Source organism: Amblyomma americanum, chromosome 5 (genome assembly GCF_052857255.1).
Source record: "Amblyomma americanum isolate KBUSLIRL-KWMA chromosome 5, ASM5285725v1, whole genome shotgun sequence".
NCBI lineage: Eukaryota > Metazoa > Arthropoda > Arachnida > Ixodida > Ixodidae > Amblyomma > Amblyomma americanum.
This window is the reverse complement of record NC_135501.1, coordinates 127,017,242-127,043,119: the sequence shown is the minus strand read 5'-3', so window position 1 is coordinate 127,043,119 and position 25,878 is coordinate 127,017,242. Positions and strand designations below refer to the sequence as shown.

The window sequence follows — 25,878 nt, the reverse complement described above, 5'->3', positions numbered from 1 at the left end:
TCGACAGCTGCATTCTGGCTTCCGGCTCGACTACCGGCTTCCTGCCTGCTTCAAAAATAAAAAAAATACAATCAAAATATTGTTAACAAGACGTTTAGTTTTATAAAAAAATCAATTGGTAAAATATTTGAGTTTGCTTTTAAATTTATAATTTGAAAATTTTTTACTGAAAATAGTGAAAGTATGGCACCCGGCCAAGCCGATTACGAATCCAGTATGCCGCAATGGCGGCCATCACACTCGCATTGTTGTCGTGTTAACCTCGCATGTGTTGACTGCTACGAGGATTAGATGGTATCGAAAGCACGCCTTTCCCGTATAAGTGTGAGACAAAGCTTTGTAGACAACATAAGTGTTGTCGTCGAGCTTCTGGCTACTCCATAGCGTCTACGAGTGGGTGTTCAAGCCCCCGTGCCGCCGACAAGGAAGCACGGCGACTCATTCGTCAACAACTGCTCGTTCCCACGGGGATAGAAGGGTTGTGCCCTTTGCTTGTTTGTTGCGAGTGCTGCTTCGGTATGGCGCTTCGGCTGTGGTCGCCGCGTAGCCTGCCTCTGCGGACGTTGCTGCGACGCCTTCCCGTCAACGAAGCGGCGAGATTGGAACCGTCGGCGTGCGTGTGGCGGGTGTCGTGCATCTCGACCGGCGCGGGCGGCGACCGGGGCGCCGAGGAGCAGGCGACCGCCCCGCGGCCCGTCTTCCTGCGCTCCAAGACGCGCGTGCTGAGGACTCGGGAGTCACTGGCCCAAACCGGGGACTCGCTGCGAGCCACGCGCAAGAGGGTGACCGAGAACGTCCAGCAGACCAAGCGCATCGTCACCGAACGCATGGGGCATCTGGTAATGGCGCCCGTGTGATTGATTCCCATTGCTTCGTGTCAGACGGCTGGAGTGCGGACATCGGTGACATGTCTGTGCGTGTGTGTTTGTGTGTGTGTCGATGTGTATGTGTGTGCCAGTGTTCGTCAGATTGGTCTTCCTCCTTGCATGTATCACCGGTGTGTGTTCTGTTCTTCACTCCTTATTTCTGACGGCCAGTCTCCTTTCAGTCCACATCCCGGGTTGTAGTCGCATTCGAACATTGGTTCACCCTCTGGACGTGTGAGCTGTTAGGGGAGATAACTCGCCCCTGTAGAGTATTTAAAGGGCTGATACAATAACGCTGAGTGGTGCCTGCCGAAGTAGTTCTCTGCCTGTGTACCGCTTGGGAAGCCAACCAAGCCGAATGCCAGACGATTCGATATCGTCGGAACAGTGAGAATGCTGGGCCCGAGTTGGAAAATACTAGACTTCAAAAAAAAAAAAACCTCCCTTCCCCTGATCCTATCAATGTTACCGCTCTTCAAAGTGAACTCGCATCACTTGATTGAGATGGCACATTCCCAAGATCTTGCTCATCCTAGCCCACAAGTCTTTCATTGTAGGGCAACATTGTCCCTGGGAAGCTGTTGAAAAAGGGAGTTTTCAGTTTCATCACGCTACTATGCTGGCGGTATGTGCTGCTCACTGGCACGCAGGTGTCGTTGCGTGGCATACAAAACAGAACTGCGCAGAACTCATTCTTCCTCCTCTAAAATGGCACTCAACAACCTTTTGAGCATGGTGACTTGATGAATTCAGCTGGTAGGGCATGTTGTTGTGGCCGCGTCATCCAATCTACACTGACGCTAAGGGATTCGCTGTGCTTACAACTCGGAAAAGCAGAGTGTAAGCACTTCTTCCTTTCTTACAGGCTGCCAGTGTCACTCTATTGCTGCTCAAGGTAGGGGGCGAGAGCACATTTACGACGGCTAGGAGAAACTGTACGTAGCTGTTGTAAGCAGAGCACTACTGTCAGAGCCGCAAGTCAAGGAAAAATGGAAGACAGAATTGATGTTAAAGGAAAGGGCAAAATGTAGATGTTGTACAGCTTTGTCAGAAGTGCCCATAGCAAGCTACGGAGCAGGGTACGTAGGCACCCTCACAGCTCTATCCCTGAAGCCTGAACTGATGTCTAATCTTCACGCTTATGGGGATCTGGAACTTAAAGGATGCTGTAAATGTCCCGCTATAGCCTCAAGTGGGAACCCTGTAGGCCAGGAAATTTTGAGAAAGGCCATACCTTTATTTGTCCTATCTGGTTGCATGTTCAGTAAAAATTTTTGTGTTTTGTCGCCGCTGAAGAGGTGCCCTGCCTGTTACAGTCAATTCTTATGATTAGGTGGTACTTCTAAGGGATCAATATTCCTTTGCGTTCTAACTAGTGTGCCTAAGCTAACTGTTGCTCATGGCAGCTGTGGATTGTGTAGTATTTTCCATCAGGTGTAGTCATCTTGAGGGAGGACACTGCTTTTGAAGGTTTTTTTTTTTATTTTTTGGCTTAGAGCAACGAAATTTGGCATGCTTATTGGGAAGTGTACTAAATGAATAAATACGAAATTTCACTGATTTATCTACTGTAGTGTTGATGTTAACAAATTTTATGTGCTTCATTGCTGTACTTAGCCTAGGTTCGAACCTGGTTGCGGCGGTCAAATTTCGCCTCCATCGAAATTCTAGAGGCCTGTGTGCTGTGCGATGTCAGTGGACATTAGAAAACCCTAGGTGGTCGAAATTTTCGGAGCCCTTCACGACAGCGTCCCACGTAGCCCGAGTCGCTTTGGGACGTTAAACCCCCATAAACCATCAACTAAACTTGCTAAACTGGCGTGACAACAAAACATGGTAGGAGCCTAGAGTGTCCTAAATTTAAGTCAAAGTAATGGTTCATGCAATGACACTGTCCAAATATTTTTATCAACCTGAGATTTTTTTCTACTCTGAACTTATATCTGTGCTTGCATTATATACTCATTAACATGATTTCAAATCAGTGACAGAGTGAAAAAAATGAGAAAGTAATCCAGAAATATAGGAATGTCGCTGCGTAAATAATTTGTCAAGGAACACAGTACAACAAACCGCATAAAAATCCATGAAGCCATTTTCATGCTATGCTTTCTACAAGCAGAGAAGTTGGGACAAAAGCACTTTTTAGAAAGCGCATTTTCATGGAGATTTCAATGTTTTTTCTACCTACGGTCGCAAAAAAAACAGCTTGGAAAGTCACTTCTGGGCTGTTTTTGGGGAAAATTTTTCGGAATATAATTAGAAAGACCTTATAGATACAAAATGGGATCTTTTCTAAGGTTCAGTTTTTTTCGATTTTTATGATTTGAAAGTTGCATCCCCCTTTAATCTAGTAGTGAATTACTTCATATCTTGCCTTTGTCATTTATTGTCAAGTTAATGCTCATTAAGTGCTTTTTGAAAACCAGGCCCACTTAAATCAATGCCGACCATTGTCAGCGCGTCAGGGATGGCTGCTTGGCTTACACTGGGGACATTCATCGAAGAATAGTTATTTTAACTGCCATTGCTTTTGAAGGCAGCAGTTCATTACTGTCCTCAAATGTTTCTGCACATTTTTTTCTATACCTTGTGCTGCTTGTGCTAGAAAGCATTCTTGTCTGTATGAATGATCTTTTAAGTTTTCTCCTACTTGAATGAGATGAAGAGTTTACCGTGAAGCCTAATATTTTGTGGTTCTGTTCTTGCTTTGTTTCTTTTAAGGGAATACTAAAATTTGCAAAGAATAATACTACATGCCTCAAGCTAATCATGTATAAAGTACCCATAGTTACAAGTGACATTTTCTATTGCTGTACAAAAAAAATATAGATCTGGGTACGCAAGCCAAACAGATGACCCTGGAAGAGGTGGCAAGAGAGTGTAGAGAACAATATAATGGTGAAGAAACTCTAGAGAGAAAGGATTAATGATAAGGCCAAGTGAGGAAGGCTCATCAAAAGCAGCCACCCCATATAAGAATTGGACAAAGCTCTAAAGAAGAAGTTATGAAGAGGTATAGTAATGTATCAGAGTTTATCATGATACATGTGGGCTTGCCAATCATATTCAACAGGCACTTGAGAGAGTACTCCGAAACTGTTCTGCAGGGAATTGTGAGCTAACGAGAGAGTACTGAAGTCACTTCTCCAAACTAGAACTTGTTATTGCTGGCAGGTTGAAATAACTTGAGCGTTCAAAGCAAGCAAGCATGTCACCACACGGAAGTCAGTAGGAAACAGGACAAACACTACAAAAAAGTCTTGCTGTGGAGTTTGCTATATGAACGCCATCTTTTCTCTTTACTGTAGTGCCCAGCTTAGGTAGTGGTCATCATTTTATCGTTTAGTAATGAGAAAATGAACACTACCTGTCTGCCCCTCTATTAGTAAAGGAACAAGAACAGTTTATTTCCATCAAAATGGAAGGGGCTGTAACAAAAGAGTAAAACAAGTCACATAACAGGGTTCAATTCCTTGTTTACAAGGCATACAGAGGTCACAAACATGTTGACTATACAGTGCATAGTTACTTCCAAGGGAAAATTCTTTTTTAGCGTGACACATAAATGGGACAAGATAGGCATCATCTTGTCGAGCTAAAAAAGATTTCCCCTTGTAGAAACATGAACCAACTAGCCCCCAAGTAGACGCTGCTGAAGTGCATAGTTAAGAGGAAAACTTCTGTGTGAAAATAAATGTGCATAGTCATTCTGCTAACTGAAAGCTTACTCAAATAGCACAATAAAAAGGGTTTCTGTGATCAAAATAAGATAATTCATGATGAGCAGTGAATGCAAACTATCGCTATTTACTATAAGATTGAAAAAAAAACTGAAGGTAATTGCTTGGAGTGGAAAGGGAAAGAGATGGATACCAATGTACCATGCTGGTAACAAGCTAAAGATAAAAATCTTGTATACCATTGTACTAAGGTTGACTGATTGCTCAGCATTAACTTGGAAAATACCTAAAGACAAGTTTAACATAATGCCTATTTACCTGGAAATGTGAGCATACTATGAAGCATATAATGTGAGCATATAAGCATATTATTAAGGTTCCATTGGGTCACGGCTGGCACTTCTCACTCAGCATTGCGATGACAACCGCAGGTGTCAGTGTTATTTTGTATGATGGATGTTGAACGTACCTTGCTGCATAATAGCGTGGCCTATGTTAGTGTGTAGATATTTCCATCTCTCAACCCTTCACTTTGAAAATGCTGCCTCAAGCAAATCTTTGTTCTGTAGCGCACGCTTACACCCAAGGAAACCGGTTTGTGTGGTCAAGGTTAAGGTTGTAAAACTTGTACAAATGCAAGGCAGCACACACACGTACAGTCTCGGTGAATGCCTGCATATGTTATCTCTTATGTTCTTCCCAGTTACGTCACATTACTTTTGTAATATGTACCAGCCTGCTCAGGTGCATGCAATACAGTGGTTCACTTCAGCCATCCTAATTAAGAGTCCATGTCACTGAACTGGACTTCTTCCTTTGCTATATTGAAATGGCAAGTGAAACAGATGGTCATGTCTTTAGCAGCCAAGGGGAGCTGAAAGCCAAGCAAGAAGGTGAGATTAGGAAATTTGTGGTCAACGATAGCTGCAGGTGCCGTGGGACACGCCTGATAGCCATTGTGGGAGACCCTTTGTCTCGCTGTAGATGTAGACTAGTTGACGATGGTGATTATTGATGTATCAACATCAGATTTGTCAAAAGGTTTACCAAACTTGTGATTTGTCTCGTGTGCGAACAGTCGTAGCTAGCCGGAAGGCCCAAAATTTGAAGAATGTTGGATTTCCTTCCTGAAACTTGCAATGCTGATTTGTTAGATCTTTTGGCTGTGTTTAACATCTCAAGGGCAATGGAAAAGAAAAACTTTGAAGAAAAACAGTAATAATGAACTATATGCTCGCCAACAGTGCACAGAGATTCAAGAGTAATTCTAAGCTTCAAACACTCCAAAAAGCAATATTGCCAGTTTTAATACGTGTTCAGAATGCAGACTGAACTAAATTTGCTGTTTTCGCTTTCAGCAATGAAGTCCCAGCATGTTTAATCTTTAGTGTCATCTATGGAATGTGCAGCTGTTTCGCAGAGTACATAGCTTAGTTGAACTGCAGTGGAAGTCTTGCAGACGGGACTAGGAATCGATACTGCAAGAGCCAGGTTGCAACCGTTGACGTGCATTCTTAGTGCACCGCTGCAGATAGGTTGGCGTATCATCATCACTGTCATCAACTGAGTTATGTCTTCTGCGGCATAAAAGCCTTTTCCAGTAATGTCCACATTTACAACTACAGCCAAAGCTACTCCAATATTGCCCACATGCAGTGGGCCAATCCCTGCAGACTTGCACCCAAATCTGTGCTGCACTTGTCTACGTTCCTTTCATGAAAGAAAATGCAACACTTGAAAGAAATTCTTGTGTTGGTTCTGTGTTTCGCTCTTTTTTTTTTTTTTCCCCAAGAAGTGTGCTAACTGCCCAACAGCAAGTTTTACTCAGTGACATCAGCATACTGTTATGTTAGATATTTCATGGGTGAGTTTGGAAAATTGTTTCATATGTGTTGGACCTTCCAGAATCAATGCACCAGTCTCTGGCTTGACCATTCTAGTGATTGCCCTTTTTTTGTGTATTTGCTTGTTTGCATGAAACGTTGATGGTGACAGCGTGAGAATATCCTGACGATACCCAATGGCCTGTCACTGGCGCGGCTCTGCTCTAGTCCCATCCTGGGATACCTGGTGGTCACCGAGGGTTACACCGCTGCCCTGGTCCTGTTCGCCGCTGCCGGCGTCACAGACGTGGTGAGCACCACAAAGTTTTCTTTATTTTGTCATGCTTTGTAGCCTTGCAATAAAGAATCATGGCTGCACGGCTGTGTACAAGACACGAAAAATGTCTGTGTGTACAACCGAAGGTTTTGTCGACAAACAGGATGAGCTTCGAAGCCTCTGTGCCTCCAGTGTCAAGATTTGTCTTTGAAGGCCTTGGAATAGAGTCATTTATAAAATTGTTAAAAAAATTAATGAGCCTATTGGACCAAGATGCAAGTTTTCGTACACAGAACAAAAGTTTCTGTTGTTTTTTTCTTAGCCTTGTTTCTGCACAATTTTTTGTTTGGTGTGCAAGTCGTCTTGTTCACATGGTGTGATGGAAAAAAAATTAGGATTAAAAGAAAAAGTGCTCAGGTTGCAAAATGCATTCCTGAGCTTTGTGGTGCATTTACCTGTGGTGTTGGCTTGTTCGCTGAGTCATTTGTTGGGCACGGCTGCCATTTATTTTTGTTGTTGTTGTCCTTGGAGTTCAGCATGGATTTCTGGAAGCTCTACTGCAGAATAAACAAAGTGAGGGTGCAGTCCTCAGTGGAGGGTGCATATTCTGACCTGGATTTAATCAGGGATTGATTCCTTGGACCGCTCAACAGTCGGTGAAAGCAGTGGAGGCAGGTGTGGCACTCGCTTACACCGCAAAGCTGCATTAAACCAGCTTTGGGGAGGTGCGCACCACTACCTAAACATGATTCATTGGGTGACCCTCTTTTTTGATGCACCATGTCTGGCACAGCAGACTGGCCGCAGTGTAAAGGATCTCAGAGTTGTGCCATTTTTGGAACAGCCACATGCTGCATCTTAGCCACTCAAATGTCGCCGTGCTTGCTTAACATCATCATCATTATTGTCATCAGCCTGACTTCGTCCATTGTAGGGAAAAGGCCTCTCCCATGTCTCTCCAGTTAACCCTGTCCTTTGCCAGCTGCGGCCACCATATCTACGCAAACTTCCTAAAATCTCATCCACCCACCTAACTTTCTGCCTCCTCCTGCTGCGCTTGCCTTCTCTTGGAGTTCGCTCCGTTACCCTTAAGGACCAGAGGTTATGAAGGGTAACAGTTGCAACCAAAAGCAATGGCCCAATTCGATTGTTTTTGCCAGTGAGCAACGTTGTATTACCTGACATATTTTATCAAAGAGGTGATGATTTTATTCGGGCATAAAATTTTGCTTCTCAGTTTATTGTACCTTAAGTTCAAAAAACAGTTTGCAAACCTGTGGCACTATTCGTGCTTTTTAACCCACGGATGCCACAGGCACAGGTGACGCAACTGCTCACTTGAGACCCCCTACCACTTCCGCTACTTCAACCAGTCAGTGAGGGCTGTGAATCCCTCCAGGGATAAAAGTTAGAATGTCGGTCCTAGGATGGCTTTCAAATTGCAGCACCTGGTTAGTTAAGAGCTGTGGAGAGCTGCAAGGTCCTAAAATTTTGTGCTTCGAGAATTTGCCTTTAATGAGGTCATTCATGCATGCTAGTGGGCGCTTATCAATTCTCTGGTTGTTGGGGCTTGAGCTTAGCTGCCTGGTATATAGCAATGAGGGACATGTGTACAGGGCATCGTTGTGTGTATGAAGGTAATTTTTGTCAATGGTCAGAGACATGCAACACTGAGGCTAGGCTAGCTACAGTGTGCCATTGCTATTTTTGACTGTTTTCTAAAAGAATGGGCAAGGACATTTGTTGTAGAGTGGAGTTACTTTTTGTTTCTACTGCATTTTGTTCATTGGGAATGCTACTTGCAACAGTGTAGTCAGCCAAGTGTTTTGTGGTGTCTGTCGCGCAGCCATGTACATGCATGGCCGGTGGAAAGACACTGCTGTAGTAAACTCGGCTATAGTAAAAACTCTGATATAGTAATGTGTCTCATTTCACCTTATATAGACGACTGTAAAATTTGTTTTCGGTTATAGCAAAGATAAAAAAAAACGGCTACAGACAAGCGTCATGTTTGTAAACAAAGGTGGCGCTGCGGTCGGCAGTGACGCGGGGGTGTAGGCAAAACGCAGCACGCCTACACTGCACCAAGCAACGCTGCCTTCGAAACCAACTGGTCCATGTGAATGTTTCAAAGCGTGCGCGTTGCTTGTGGTTAGAAACATTTTTGTTGATGCTCGGAGAGTAGTTCTGCACTTTTTCAGCCTGTTCGCCAGAAGGAATTAGTAGGCGGAGCGCTGCATCGGGTGCTCCTCCACTCCTAGTTGGCGACAAGTAAAAGCGCAGCGCTGTGGCAGGTGAAAGCGTGAGGTATGGGGAGGAACTAATCGTCCATAGTTCTCAACTTATGGGCCAATAAAGCATATCCAATTGCTAGTGCAAGATAGGATGACGTGATGCATGACGCGAATCAGCTTTCTCACACGACGAACCTTGTAATGGGCTTCCTATTTGCACTGAGCCGCTTCACTCTGGAGACATTACTGAACACTATAGCTGCTTTGAATAAGGCAAATGCGATCTGAGAACTCTGCGAGCGCATGCATAGACGTTTTCCTTGAGCTCCAAACGAAATTTACGCTCACTCCACTAAGCTATAAAATTTTGCTTCTTATTTTAGAATTTATTCATGTGTGTGCATTCTGCTTAATCAGAGTGGCTTTTGGTGCGGAATTTGCTGTGTTCGCCAGGTTCTGATCGCCTACAGTGTGAAAATTAAGATAATTTGGGAAATAACACTGCACGAATTTGTCGAGATCCTAGCGTTGCTAGACCGGTGTTGAAATGACACACTTGTTGAAATTCGCGAAAATGAAAACGTAGAAAAAACCGTCGTGCCTGCTACTACCCGAGTCTGGTGCTTCTTCAAGTGCGGCACAGTGTGAACGCTGAAGGCGAGTGGCGGCAGCTTTTTGTCTTTTTTTTTCTTCGTAGTGATGCTCGGGACGTTGTCCGGGTGATAAGCATCTGAAAATGGCCCCCTGTGTTCAACTTACGATCCCAAGCACACGGAATATCGCTCCTAAACTTATGCTAAGAGCACGACAAAATGAGAACGAGTTGCAGGCATTACTCGATTTTTGCACTGTTCACCTTGCGATTGAACAGCAATGATGTGAAGTCAGAGACACGAACCAACTTATTAGATTTGAATGCAGAAACGGAATGTAATAGCCCAAGGGGTGCAACAAGCTCGGTGTAATAACCCACGAGCTCGGCAGTAAAAATTAGCCGCGAAGCTGATCTGTCGCCGAACTTGTCTCGCTTCTCGGCTCCTGCCCGTCACTTTCGCCCCTATCTGACTGCAATAAACTCGTGGAAACTTATGCCGCTTCCTTTCTTCTGCATTGCGGCTCAACCAACCGCACCACAATTCGCCGGCACGCCGTGAATTGTGCCCAAAAACACGCAAGCGTGGTCATAGCCTCCTCTATTTTTCTGTGCCTGCTAAAAGGCTGCTGAAGCGTCGTCTGAAGGCAACGCCCCTCTGCCGAATTCTTCCGTGAGGCGCCGCTGCCAGCCCTGGAGAAGGCACGTGCGGGTGTGCGGGCGGTGGCGACCACACATATCAGCTGGCGTTTTGTTTGTTTTGTGTCTAAGCATCGTTTCGCGTGTGCCATGAGCTATGGCATACTGCTGTGTGCCGGGATGCAAATCAGATGTGAAGCAGAAAGTGCCAGGGGTTTCATTCCATGAAATTCCTAGTGAGAATGATTTGAGAGTGAAGTGGCTGCAAGTGATATCCGGGAAGGACTGGGTGCCGAACACCACGTCACGCTATTCGGTCGTTTGCAGCAAGCATTTCCTGCCTGACGACTACAAGGAAGGATGCAAGACTAGGAAGCTTAAAAGAGGTGCGATTCCGAGCGTGTTTCCGGACTATCCATAGTATATGCAACCATCTACTAAGAAGCCCCGGAGCGATGCTGTTTTCAGGAAACGGGAGGCTGCCGTTCTGCATTGCACGTCCGTTGTCCATGCTACTACAAGTTGTCTGCCTCATGATGTCATTGCTGACTCTCTGCTACCGACTGCATCGTCCCCCATGTTTGACTCCTCGAACATGGATGTTGCAAGTGGTGATGATCAGCTCCAACGTCGAGCCCTGCTGCGCTACGAAAGAGGAGGTGACCCGGGTAGATGTTCGCAGCTCGATTTCTGTCATGGAACGCCAGAAGTGGCGACAAAAAGAGCGCAACATGAAAACTCAAATAGAGCGACTCAAACGAACTGTAGACAAGTACAAGGAGGAGCTCAGACGAGTGAAAGAGGAGTGCAATATCGCTGCGTTTGCTGGTGTTGTCAAAGCGGCGAGCGAGAAGCACTTGGGTGCAAGCATTTTCGTCGATATAATCAAGAATTTCGGCAAGACCAGACCCAGCTGGTCAGAGCTAGTAGTGTGCCGCTGCATTATTCTTAGAAATCTATCAGCCTGGGCCTATGAGCATATCCGCAAAGAAGGCATCCTGATGCTGCCAAGCCAGTCTACTCTACAGAGATTCCTAGGAGTAAATTCTGGCGAGGTAGGGTTCACTACCCTCGTGAAAGAACGGCTTCAGTCAGAGCCAAGCAACCTAAAAGCCGAACAAGCTAAACTGTGCTCCTTAGTTGTGGGCAAGATGCGGATTCAACAGAGACTGCAGTACAACAAGCAAAGAGATGCGTTTGTGGGAGAAGTTGATCTGGGAAATAGCGTTCAAAAAACAGCTACTGGTGAATCTGTTTTGGCCAACTCACTTCTGTGTTTTGTGCTAACAAGGTTGTCGGTGCATGTTCGAATACTTGTTGGGTATTTCCTTACAAGGAATTGCACTGGACAGGAGCTCTTTCCATTGATAAAGCATGTGGTGAAGGAAGTTGAAGAAATAGGCTTTAAGATTGTGTGCATGGTGTTTGACAATCACAAGATTAATGTCCTTTGCATTTCAACTTCTGTGTGGTGGAAGCTTAAGTTATTGCACACAGCACCCTGAGTGTCCAACACGAAAATTGTTGCTCGCGTTCGACCAGTGCCACATTATCAAGAATTTGCGGTCCCAATTCCTTGCCAGGGACCTTTGAAAAGATGGCGAAGTGTCTTCCTCCCACCTGAAAGAACTGTGCCGTATGCAGCAAGACAGCATTGTCAAACCGGTTCGCTTTTTAACAAGGAAGCATGTTTTCCCATCTAATATTGAAAAAATGAATGTGTTAAGAGCTGTGCAGGTTTTATCACCGCCGGTCACTGCTGCACTTAAGCTTCTGCAAGAGCAAGCTGGACACTTATGCAACATGAGTTTTGCTGCTGTGGGGCCTACAGTCAAGTGTATGGATACAATGCACCGGTGGTTCCTGCTGATGGATGTGAGCAATTGTGCACAACACATTCACCAAAAACTGCCAGATAACAGGCAGTATGACAATTCTGAAGATTCACGTCTAAGCTGGCTAATGACATCGTTCCTAAGCTACCTTGAAAACATGCAGCGTCATTGCCAAGCAAAACAGTTCCTGAGTAAGGAAGCTTATCAAGCCCTTGTTATGACATTGTCAAATGTGGGATGCATCAAGCACCTCCTTGCTGTTGAAAGCTTCAAGTTCGTTCTGACTTGAAAATTTTCATCGGACCCAATTGAGTCATTCTTTGGATGGCTAAGGCGATCTGCTGGGAGCAATGACCAGACAGATGTTCGAGCAGTCCTCTCTGGTGTGGAGAAGGTCCTGAAGACTGTCTTAGTTTCAGCGTCGCTAAACAGCAATGTTGTTGACACTTCAAACCACTCACTTGGACCTCTGAGTAGTAAGCCTGCAGTGACACAGCATTTGGATTTATTCCACAAGAGATAAGAAGGCTCCTTGGTGATCTCCTCAAGAACCCAAAAAGTTTGCTGCCTACGCCAGTCACTGCGGCACTCTCCATGTTAGGAGGCTACTTGCCACTTGTTGTGCAAAAGAAGTTGGACTGAAGCTCCTGCACTGCTATTCTCACAAGACTTGCCTCATCTGTGCCCAGGGACAGCCTCATGCGACATCAGGACAAGGGAGGGCTTTTTTATCCATCTACCGAGTTTGTCTATGTGGTTTAGGCACTGCGAAAGTACATTGAAGTGATGCTAGAGAAAAGGAGGTTCATGGAAAAGCCTCTTCAAGCTGCAGTCTCAACTGCCATGGATGTCCTTGCAGAACATGGGGCATTAAAATGTGCACGTTGTCCATGCAGTGACCATCACAAAGAACTTTTGAAACTTGTTTGCTCAAAGTTCTTGAGACCAGTATTCACAAACTATGTCTTGTCTGCGACAGACAGGAGGGACATATTCAAGCCACTTACATCCAAGCCGCTTTCTAGGAAGTTGCTGAAGCTGTGACATGCGTTTGCCCTTATGATTTGTTGCTTATGACAGTAAATTTCTTGTTTGTCGACTAGATGTGCCTTGTCTTGTGGTTCCATTGCATTATTACCAGGAAAAAGTCGGTAGTCAACACGCAGATAAGGAACGCTGACAGATTAGCCTGCAAAAAAACATCTTCGGAACGTGAAATGGTGTTCACAGGCAGTAGCCATTGAGAAATACTCTCATGTAATGTTTTTAATGAGGTAACTTAAGGGTTCTAATGCTAGTATGCTTTTTTTGTAGGAACTAGCAAAATGAATAGCATCGCCGGTGATGAAGTCGACAGACAAAAAGTTCACCTTGGAGTCACAAATATGCCGCAGCCGCATGCTATCAGTATGCCCCGGCTGTCATGTTCACAATTTTCTTGGTAAACCAAGTTCTCACTTACGTATACAAATTCCGTCGCGATCCTTCATTTTCGGACCGATCTGCCCATTTATGCCAACCTCTCCTATTGTCTATTCTCCTGCCCTGTTGCTCTGCAATCGTGTTTCTTTCCCACACCCTCCCGTACTAGCTGGACTAGCCTGGAGCTGAAGGTGAACAGCGCCTGCTCGTGTAGCAGGTCATCGACACCCTAGGCGCCTAATGTTTTGAGCCTGAATAAAGTCTTATGCTACTACTACTCATTTACGCACGCTTGTATATATATGAAAACAATGTATTGGTAGCCAACACCGTGACCATTCTCCCACGTTAGGTATGTTTGGAGAAACTGGAAGCTGCACTGTAAGAAAGCGCGACGCTTTCTACGCTACGTATTACTCCTGCGTCGTCTGTTCATGGATGGATAAGGCTGAACCCTTTCAATCGGGCGGTGGCCCAAGCCACCTAGCCATGACTTGTGAAATTTTACTCTTGTCTTGACTTTAACCACCAGTCAGATAACCTTCGCTTGGTTACTTCTACCCACTTAAAATCCACTTTCCCTTGACTGTCCTTAAACCCCACTGCCTTGGATAAATCAGCCCCGCTGCTTTCCACTGTAGGGTGGAGCCCTTTACAGAAAAGTATCAAGTGCGCAGCCGTTTCCTCCTCCTCTCCGCAAGCAACGCACAACGTGTCTATCTCGTCCAGGGCTGCGCGCGCCATATGGGAGCGGCTTCGCGTACTGCAGAGAACGGCGCTTGGCAACGGCCTCAGCCGCCATTGCCCAGGCACAGAAAAATAGAGCAGGCTATGGCGTGGCGCACCCAATGCAGCAGGTCCCCCTTTTTGCCCACACAAAGAAAGTCACAGCTGACGCCAACGCCGCCGCATCTCTTTCACGTCACGGCCTGGCGCTTGTCTATAGCAAAGAGCATCTGATCGTGGCGACGTACCTCCCACGAAATGACAACGCGGCACGCGCGAGGTCGAGATTTGGGGATAAGTGCATACCAAAAACAATAAAATGGCGCTCTTTGAGATAGCTTCGTCACTAAGCTCAGAAGCGAGGAGGAGAAGCCAACTTCTTATAGTCCTTGTGGCCGTGAGGCAAAGCGCGCTTCGCGCACGAAAAAAAAAAAAGGTAGAGCGTGCTATGAACACAAAAAGAAGGAGGCGCAGGTCGCTCAGAAAGCAGAGACATTAAAAACGCAGTAAAGGGAAAAAACGGGCCAACATTCGCACACGACAACGCGAAGCACAGGGAACCACTGTTGCCTCTTAATAGCTCTGAGGCTGCAGAAAATGATGCTTTGTTCACACTAAACTTTTTTGCATGAAATCAAACTCACATTATATTCGTAGCCACATTGTATTTGTGCAAATGTGCTACTTCCTTAAGAAGTAAACAAAATCGAAAACGTGATAACATGAAATGTGATAAATCATAATAAATAATTATCACATAAAGGGACAGGATGGAAGGTATTTGTGAGTGTCTATTTCATAAACCCACACTGTGTTTAGTAAGTGGCCAGTTATTTACCAGAGAGCACCCTCAGAGCCATGCCATCACCAACAACCGATGTAGTAAAGATTTCTGCTGGTCCGAGTCACATTACTATGCAGGGGTTCTACTGTATTACAGCAGCAGTGTCAGCTGGTATTGCATTAACTACATCCTTGTGATGTGCTGCTGAAGTTGGCTAAAGTAGCAGTTTTGCAAGTCTTCCAGTTGGGAGACATGTTCTTATCAGATTTTTCTGTTACTGCTTTTTCCCCCTGCTTATGTTGCGCTCTATTTTGTATTTTGTTGCGTGTATTGTTGTACTGCCTTTAAAGGCTCAGTGTGATGAAGCAGCATTTTTGCAGTTTCTCTCTAGTTTCTTTTCTCTGCTACAAGTAAACAATGTTGGTACTATCTCCCGTGTAATGCTTGGGACACCCCACAGTTAATTTCTGTGTAACATGGTAGCATGGTTACAAAAGAGACATTTTTGCAATTGCGTGTCAATCCTTTGTGGCGTCCTTTTCCTGCACAGTCGTGCCCTGCCGAAGCATTGCCAAGACACCCCTTTTTTTTCTAGTGTACTTCAAGAACTGAAGCCTACAAGTCGATGGATATGGCTTGAGTCATCTCCAAGTAGCGATTGTTGAGATTAATTGGGTCATTACATGGGAAGCTTGCAGGCCTATCTCTTGCCTCTCATTATTACCCTTGTGCAGGCTTTCAGGGTGGATTTGATACTGAGAAGCCATAGCAGAGGCAGGTGTGCAGTCTTGACATAGCATACAAAGCAAGTTAGTTGATGCTGCACCTATCTGTAACTGCCTAGTACAGAATAGTCCTGTGTATTTCTCTGTTGTTGGTGCAGAGCCAACAGATTTTACATTGAGACCCTGTGCACGTAGTAGTAAGTGATTAATCGTTTATGTGTGTGGAGCATTTGGCTGGAATAATACTTGTCTCTACACTAATTTTTGCATTGTTTGACTTTCAGGATGTTTTCATTGAGGCTGTTGCCTCTATGTGCTTACGATGCTTTTTGGTTGTCTGTTCCAGCTGGACGGCTGGGTGGCACGTTCGTTCCCTTCCCAGCAGAGCATGCTGGGCACCGTGGTGGACCCACTGGCGGACAAGTGCCTGGTAGCCACCCTCTTTCTCAGCCTCACGGTGGCTGGACTCATCCCCAGTGAGCAACATCACCCATCCACCCACGTTTCTGTACGAGTGAAGCAGACTTTGATATGATTAATGAGTGAAGCAGACATTGATACTGCGACATTGATGGCCGTCAACACCGAAGGTCAGGCCTGCCTTTTTTTTTTAATCTCCGATGTGGTTCGAAATATTGAACGTCAAAAATACTCTGCTGGGCATTTAACATGTAAACGGACATCTGTTGCATTGTGCTCTTCTTATGAATCAAATACAGGCGCAGTTGGTGTTTGGTGATGTATAAGTTACCTTGGTTTCGGCGATGATACCGCGCAGCGATGAAATTTTTTGAAGTTAGGTAATGCGAGAAAGCGAACGCAAAAGACTTGCAAATGCGTATTTTTGATGTTCGATATTTGGCCCCCCACCTACTCACAGTGCATTTGAGGTGTCCACTGACCCAATGAGCCAGTTACACTTGCTACCCAGAGGCGCACACCGCTGAAACCCGGGAAGTGCGGCCAGAAGGGCTCTCGCATATGCAGTTGAATCTTACTTGGAAGGAAAATTGGATGACGGCGGCGTCGATGTCCCTTTAAGGACGTTGAAGGTAAGTTTCTGGATGGGGCAAGGTCAGGTGAACAGCAGAGAGCTAAAAGGCAAGAGAACAAGTGCCTGAGATCAAGAATGATCGCAGTGTTTCAAGGTTCTTCTGTTTTTTTCCTTGGCACCTGAAAACTGCCTTGCCACAAGTTTTCTTCTTTCGTTGTATCCACTGCGATTCTGTTATCCATTCGTAGGTTTAACACACTTCGATTAGATTCGGTGAATAGTATGCTTTTTGTGTTTAATGCTGTCGTCCATGAATGAATGTACTTGATTTGAGCAGTTACCTAGACTCCCTCAGAGGCCTTTATACCCCCACCCTCAAAAGTGTATGGAGGACAGAGTGCATTATCGGAAAAAAATTAATTTCTTCGCCATCTTTGCATGTGGCCTGCAATAAACATACGCTTCCTAATTTTGAGTGAATGGTGTACAGAGTGCACGGTTAAATCCTAAGCTATATACCTTTGAATGTAAAGAAATGAGATTTCTTTTGTTTTTTCCATAGTCGCTTTTCATAACTTTTTGACAGCAGTTGTACGGCCCCCATCAAAAGTATATGGCCCAAGGGGTTTCTTGTGAGGGCTGCTACATGCCTCGTTGTGCATCCTCAGTGATTGTGACCTCTGGAAAGAGGCATGGCATCGCATCCTTAATACTCCCAAGCTTTGGACTGCTAGATATGTTAAGGAGCCCCGTTAAACAGCTTAGAAGCAAACCCCTTGGTCTGTATACTTTTGACAAGGGCTGTACATTGCGCTTGTTTCTTTCTTTGGCAAAGCTTTGCTTTTTTTTTTGCCGAGCTGTGTGTTACCTTGCTGCCTTGCATTAGTTCCTTTGCTTGACAGTGACATTTTCTGGGGTCTGTTTATGTGGTAAGCATGTTTGGCCTTCTGTACAAAAGTTCAGGCTGCAGTAAGGTTTGCACTTGGGTCTCTGTCCGTTTTTTTTATTGTTGTGGCAGTCCTTAGGGTGGCAGAATCCTTTTCTCACTAAACTTTCTTTGTTGCTTTCTATGGTGCAGTTCCCTTGACAGCGCTCATTGTCACCCGGGACGCCACCATCTTGGGCTGTGCGAGCTACCTCCGGTACACCTCCCTGCCTGCACCGGTGAGTGCAACGCTTGCGCCAGTGCAGCACTGGTTCAGTGCTCATGTTGCACCCTGCATCGGATAAATTGTTAAACTTTGCCACTACTAGCCGCAAAAGCTGGGTCAACTATCACTGAAATTCTCTGAAATATAATAAAACCTCGTTGATATGTTCTTGGGTGATACGTTCAAAATTGCGGGCATTAAAAATGTTGTACAGAATTGCACTATCTTTCTTCCGGTTAATATGCTCCCGGATAACACGATTTCCCAGCTACTTCATTTAAAAATTTTACAAAGTCTAGTCGCTTAGCACTTTTATTGACCAGCTGCACGTGTGAAAACATACAAGTGGACTGAATATGGGGCACGCGACATGAGCTGGAAAGCAGTGGCAGCCGCCTACCATAGTGGGCTCTTTGTAGTGCTTTGATGCAACGGGGTGAAACGCGCGCGCGCGCGCGCGCACACACACACACACACACACACACACACACACACACACACACACACACACACACACACACACACACACACACACACACACACACACACACACACACACACACACACACACACACACACACACACACACACACACACACACACACACACACACACACACACACACACACACACACACACACACACACACACACACACACACACACACACACACACACACACACACACACACACACACACACACACACACACACACACACACACACACACACACACACACACACACACACACACACACACACACACACACACACACACACACACACACACACACACACACACACACACACACACACACACACACACACACACACACACACACACACACACACACACACACACACACACACACACACACACACACACACACACACACACACACACACACACACACACACACACACACACACACACACACACACACACACACACACACACACACACACACACACACACACACACACACACACACACACACACACACACACACACACACACACACACACACACACACACACACACACACACACACACACACACACACACACACACACACACACACACACACACACACACACACACACACACACACACACACACACACACACACACACACACACACACACACACACACACACACACACACACACACACACACACACACACACACACACACACACACACACACACACACACACACACACACACACACACACACACACACACACACACACACACACACACACACACACACACACACACACACACACACACACACACACACACACACACACACACACACACACACACACACACACACACACACACACACACACACACACACACACACATGCACATACGCACGCGAACATACATACATAAAATACGAAGGCGGACCAATCCTGCAGGGCTGTGTCCTGAAGAGAAGAAATGCATCGGCTTCTTTATATAGCCTAAGCTAGGGGGCAAAGCATGTGAGAACTACAATGACGCGCCTGCATAAAATGGGACTGGGTCTGAAGAAACAGCGTAAAAAGCACAAACACTGCGACAGCTGTCACTGTGGCTTCTCCGCATTTTTGAGGTGCAAGTGGGCGAAGCATCCAAATATGCCAAAGATTTCGGTTACTTTTGCCATTGCCGTCAAGGGACTGGTTGTTCAGCACGAAATATTGGCTTTTGTGGTCTGCAATACTTGGCCAATAGGAGAGCAAGCCATTGCTTATTTTGGGCAAACTTTACGTTTACATGCTCTTCTGCTGATTTGTTGCAATTTATAGACAGGCCATTGAATGTTAGGTCATTCTTGATTATCGAACAACATTTGTTTTTTCATTATTTTTTAGGCTGGGCACCAGCTTCCCCTCTAGTTAGTAGTAAGAAACTCTATGGTGCTCTGTATTTTGTATTATAGTCGAATTGCTGAGTACTTTCAGTCTAGGGACTTGAATGAGATATTCCTTCCAGGTTATTTGCTTTCATGAGTGATGGGAAGAGCACTGGCTTTTTGTGGTGGCTGAGTTACTAAACAGTGTTGTCCCATCCACAGAAAACGTTCCTGAGGTTTTTTGATGTCACTCTGGCGACCGTCAAGTTCTCACCCACTAGCATCAGCAAGGTAAGTTAGCTGTACCTTCTTGCCGGCTTTCACGGGGATTGTGTGTGCCCTGTGTGTCACCGTGCTGACACCATGTGAATTAGTTCGGTGAGGAAATCATTTTAGTTGTTTCAGCTTGCACAGACTTGTAGCACAGCTCAGGAATGTGAAATCGTTGTGCCCGAGAAGTGTAATTACCCTACAGACAGAGCTGGAGATTAGGCAGCTGTCCATTGAAAACTATCCCCCTCTTTGTCTAGAACCTCCTGTTTACAAAAAAGAGCGTGAATGGCTTAAAAACTTTAGAAATTTGCATACGCCACACATTACCATGCTGATGAGGTTTTGACATTATTCTTCGTTTATTATTTCTTTGTTCACCATCTGAAGCTGTTTCTGGCACTAAAAATCGGCTAAAGTAAAACATATGGTCACATCAGTGAAGAAAGAAGCAGAAGCGCCACACAGTGCTTCCGAGGCGTGTCGTAGAAATTTGTGGTGTCCATCTTTATTTCTTGTTTTGGTGAAGCAAATATATTCTTGGATTCGAAATGGCCCTTCCATTTTGTCCAGCAGGAATATGGATGCAGCTGGCATCACTGACTTCTTGAAAATAGGCCTAGATGCTTTGGAAAAAAAATTTGAAAAGTCACATGCGCAAACGTAGACGCTGTGCCACAAAGCAGCACTGATCGTGGCATCTGCTGATGAGATACACAGCCTGATTCTCAGTTATCGGTAGATTAGTCAGAGGAAGAAAGAGCTGTGCATGTTAGAAAAGAGGTGTTGTTTATGTGATCTGAGGTCAAGATGAAAATATGAACTTGAGCAGGCCTGGAGGTTCACTAGGAAGGTAACTAATGGCCTCTCATAGTGGATACCCATGGGAGAGAAATGTTTAGTTGAGGGTGGGCAGAGGCTCAGGAAAAAAGTGCTGAGGTCAATATACTTGGGTGGGTGGCTGGCAGCTGCAACGAGGGCAGGCGGGCAGGGCTTTGTGGGATGTTTTGGGGTTTGTAGTCATGGCCTTTGTCATGGGGCAGCGTCTACCATTTATTTACTTTCATATTGGTCACCAAGTCAAATTATCTGGCTTGCCAAGTTTGGAAACCGGGAAAAAATAAGCAAAATGTTTGATATATGTACACCATATTTACTAGCGTCTAAAACACATCAATTTTTCGAGGTCGGAAAAAAAAATGGAATGACTTTACTGTAACACACACTAGATTTTTGTGCTTCGATAGAGAAGTGTATCTTCTCACTTGGACCTACCAACCTTTAGTACAACTCCTCTAATGTCATGATGAAGCAAGCACAAGGTCGCTTTTTCTCTTTTTAGCCTGGTGTCCTAATGAACTTGGCACATATTCGCAACCGACATTTCGATGGTTCAGGTTGGTGCCTTGCTGACGAGATATTTCAAGTGCTCACGAGGCCTATTGGCGTCCACGACTGCGATAAGCTATGCAGGTGAAATCGATAATATAGGTGTGCAATAAATGCCAAGCCACACTCTTGTGAAGCCAATGATGATAGGGCGTTGCTGGCATTGTTTTAATTTCGTGTTCAATTCAGATGATCATGTCATTTTTAGGCGATCTTTTCCGGAAAAAAGATGCGTGTTAGAATTGAGTAAGTATAGTATATAGACAGATACATTTCAAGAAAGGAGACGCAGGTGGCCTCAAAGGAGGCCCCCCAGACAGTGATGTTGATCCGTTGTTACGAAGGGTTAATCCGTAGTCAGTCCCTGCGCACCTGCCAGCCCCCTGCAATTTTACAGAGACAGATGCAAATGGATTAAGTGAGTGTGGGTTAGTGCAAACTCTGAGCTGCCAACATATGAGTAAGGTGACCGGCAGTGTGCTACACATTGCATCTGTGGTATGCATCATGAATGCTTTGAGGCTTCATTCTGAGGATCATGTGTGGGACGACACTAGGTGCCAACATCTTTGCTTTCGTCTGCTTAAGCTTGGCAGACAGTGTCAACGTGCAGAGCATCTGTGCCATTATACTGTGAAGTCTCGATACAGCGAACTTCGCGGGACCCTTGCGAATCGTTCGTTTTACTGAAATATCGTAGTAACGAAATAATCGGAAACAAAGGTAATAAATACGCCGCTCAAAGTGACTTTCGTACCTTTAGAAAGGGATCTCGCGTGGGCCAGGCATACATAAAATAATAGGTAACACAACAAGCACATCGTCTTGTGTCTGCGTTTCAACATCGTCGACTTTCTTATGGACAGACTCAGGCACTTCGTCACAGCGTGCGATGAAAGCGTGAATCTTGCCAGTTGACGCCAAAACATCTGAAGTTGAGATAGCTTCGTCCGCATGGTCCGTACGTGAATCTCAGCCCGGTCAGCTCGGCTGACGTTACGGCTTCGCTGTCACACTCAACGTAGTCCGCAAAGGTTACCGAGGGGCCTACAGACATTTTCTCAGTAATTTCATCCCACAAGGCACTGTTGTCATCCCGTATGTTGTCACTTTGTTCCGAGTGAGGCGGCGCGTTTCCGACTTAGGTCTTCTGCCTGTGCCGATTTCAAAAGCCCTGCTTTCTGCCAGCACTTTTTAATGGTACACGCTTTCACGTTCCACCGCGCTCCAGTGAGCATTTCTGCGGCTTGGCGGACGTCAACTGCAGTCGGGCGCTCGAGCCGGATGTTGATGAGCAGTCGCTGCACCAGCCGCTTTCGGAATTCTGCTTTTGCACTTTTTATAATAACTTGGTCCAGGGGTTGGAGAAACGCAGTGTCGTTGGGGGGCAAGAACTCGAGGCGCACATTTGTGAGTCGTACGTTCACGATGTGTGCAGAGTAATTGTCCACGATGAGGAGTATTTTCTTCCCATCCCTTCTCATCTGGTCGTCTAGCTTGACGAGCGAACTGAAAAACAACTCTCGCGTCATCCAGGCTCGCTTATTAGCCCTGCACTCACATGGCAAAGACAATACGTTCTTTAGACAGCGAGGGCTGGCGTACTTCTCTATAACTAGGGGCTTCAGTTTTTTTTGTTCCCAGTGCATTGCAGTAAAACAGGAGAGATACCCAGACACAGGATTTCTTTTCGCCCCTGCACTTTTCTCCCTGGAAATTCAATGTTTTGTCGGCCAGAAGCTGGCAAAAGCAGTCTGTTTCATCGGCATTGTAAATGTCCTCCTCCGCGTAACCCTCGGCGATCTCCTGAGATTGCACCTGCTTTGTCCGCAGCTGCCTTCTCACCGGAAACCACTTGCCAAGTAATTCCAGACCTGTGTCGAAACCGAAAAAGCCAGCCGGAACGGGCTTTGAATCCGGTGATACCAAAGGTAGCGGCGAATGAACACGCTTTTTCTTGCAGCATCGGGCCAGACACCGGAATGTTTTGAAGCCTAACCTCCTTGAACCAAGTGAGAACAGCTTCGTCCACATTTTCGTGATTGCCAGGTCGCAAAAGTTTTCTGGCATAATCAAGTTGGGACAGTCGATGAAGCTTGGTGATTTTTTCTTTCTTTTTTGAAATTGTAGCAATGGCCAACGGCACAGTGCCGCGCTCTTTGCACAAGTTCACCAGCTTTTTTTCTGGCGTCCAGTTCATGGAGAATATCGACCTTCTTCTTCGGCGCAAACTGTCGTCGTTTGTCTTTAACACGAGCACCAGCGGAGCTCATAGTCACGCTCTTCAACTCAGCACCACTCAGAACTAACTACACATCTTCGTGGAGATTGGACAAAATAGCAGGTAGCAGGACCTCACCTGCATCACAATGGCACTGCCCTTGCTTGAAAACAACAGAACAAAAAAATGGCAGAAGTCTAGTGTATGGATCCAACTTCCGGCGCACCGTAGACCAAAGTTCTGTAATCGCTCCATCGGCAGGAGCTTCGCGACACTCCGCGTCACTGATATCCCCGGCGAAGCCCGCTTTTCGGAAGCAATTCAAGACGGTGGAGGAGCTGACTTCTGCCCATGCCCCAAAAATGAATTGAACAGCCATCAGGAGCGAAATCTTAGTCTGGAGTGGGTCGGCATTCACGCACAGCAATGTCCAGGTTAAGAGCAAGCCTGCTCAACACATGCCAGCGATACAATGCCTAGAAGCACGCAATCACGCCTGCGTCCATGGGCTGCAAGCCTGCAGTCGTGTTCGGCGGCAGGAAGAAAATTTTCACATGTGACAGCTTCTGGGCACTCTGGTGTGCAGTACAGTTATCAAGGACCAACGCCACCTTCCTGCCTTCGTGCTGCATTCGCTGATCGAACTCGCACAGCCACTCGCGGAAAAGTTCAAGCGTCATCCACGCTTTCTTATTATGATGGTAATGAACTGGAATCTTTGCAGCACCACGGAAACAGCGGGGATTCCTAGATTTTCCAATTACGAAGGCAGGGCACTTGTCGCTGCTGTCCATATTCGCACAGAGGAAAACGGTCGCCCGCAATTTGCTCTGCTTGCCGCCCTTACAGGGATCGCCTTTGAGTGCATGTGTCTTCGACGGAAGCATTTGGAAGAATAGCCCGATCTGGTCACCATTGTACAAGTCCCGGTCTGCATATGCTTCGCAGATGTACGGCAGTGTCTCTTCAAACCACTTCCATCTAGCGTCGACATCGAGCGACCCTGCCTCACCCACGACTGCCTTGTAGGCGATTCCGTGCCTCTCCTTGAAGCGCTGAATCCAGCCACCACCAGGCTGAAAATCGGTGTTTTGAAAGAGATACACAATGTGCTTCACCTTCTCCACTAAAATTGGGCCACTAATTGGCAAATTCGTGGCACGTGCGCTAAGGAACCACTGATACAGTGCCTCCTCCACGTCTTTGTAGGCACCATGCCGAATCCTTTTCCGGCCGTCCTCCATAGCATGGCCAGCACTAGCATGGCATTTATTTTCAGTCATTTTGAGCGCGATGCGGATAATGGTTGAAACCGTCGGCTGTGACAGGCCGTACTTGCGTACTAAGTTGCACACTTTTTCACCATCTCGGTGCTCCCTCAAAATGTTCCGCTTCGTTTAAAAAGATATTGCCGCTCGCTTTCTCTTCTGCGGCAGTTGATCCGGTAGAGCCACGCTGGCTGCGCTTTCTGAAGGAGAATCGTCCATTGTTGAACTCTGGGGAAGAATCCGATGGGCTTGCAGAACCAGCAGGACCGAGGCCAGTGATGGAAGATGATAAAAACCACGCTGGCAACGCATGTGCTTTGACGCTGTACTGCCGTCTGAACATGTGTAGCTCGTGAAGCAAGAACCAAAGAAAGTGGGAAAGATGGGGCAGCCCATGCTGAAATGCCGTGACGCGTTTTCAACGGGCGGCGCACCCTCAGAATAGACTGCTCTTCACGCGGATACAAAAGCAACAAAAGGAAGCGCCTCCCTACCCTCTCCACCTCTGCTCTGAGGAAAGTGCCCGTCTTTTCTCCTCCTCCGAGTAATACAAGCTTCTCCAGCTCACCCCATCTGCCTGGCCTTGTATGCGTCGTCACGTGATCTTTTTGCAGCCGCTGTGGCCGCTGTGCAGGCGGCTCCGCATACGCGCGCGCGTTTTTTGCGCCGTAAGCGTAGTTTGGCTGGCGTGGTAGCTGCATTTGCGAGCTTTTTCTTTGAGGCTTGGCTCTAAATGACTACATTTAATTGTTATAACCGACAATCTAGTATGATAGCATTGTTATAAGTGGTTTATTTTACCATAGAACACATTGCAAAGGTGACGGTGCCGCGGCTGTTCATTGCTATATCCGATATATTGTTAAAAGCGGTATTGTTATAAGTGGGTTTGACTGTATAGGCATTTCGGCGGGAATTTTTGAAATTTTCGTAGATCTGAAAAAATCATTAATGCGGCGTTCGTAGTAACGAGATTTCACTGTACATCAGCTCAGTAATTTATTGAACAACATTCTTGGGAATTCTGATGGTCGGCCGTGTGGAACTGCATGCAAAAGTCCAATCAGGCTTCTGCAGAAAGCAGCATCAAATGTGTAGCTGTCTGCACCTGTAGCCAGGACTGCACATTGCTT

General features: G+C 46.0%; 1 protein-coding gene across 1 annotated transcript in view; it reads left to right on the top strand.

The window, feature by feature from the left end:
* Window positions 1-149: 149 nt before the first annotated feature.
* The window catches only part of CLS (cardiolipin synthase), a 37,162-nt gene continuing 11,433 nt past the window's right edge, over window positions 150-25,878 (top strand). The window contains exons 1-5 of the mRNA XM_077665255.1: window positions 150-839; window positions 6,545-6,682; window positions 15,953-16,082; window positions 17,679-17,764; window positions 19,820-19,888. Coding sequence (XP_077521381.1) covers window positions 519-839; window positions 6,545-6,682; window positions 15,953-16,082; window positions 17,679-17,764; window positions 19,820-19,888 — 744 coding nt within the window. The 5' untranslated portion in view covers window positions 150-518. The remainder of the gene's footprint in view (window positions 840-6,544; window positions 6,683-15,952; window positions 16,083-17,678; window positions 17,765-19,819; window positions 19,889-25,878) is intronic.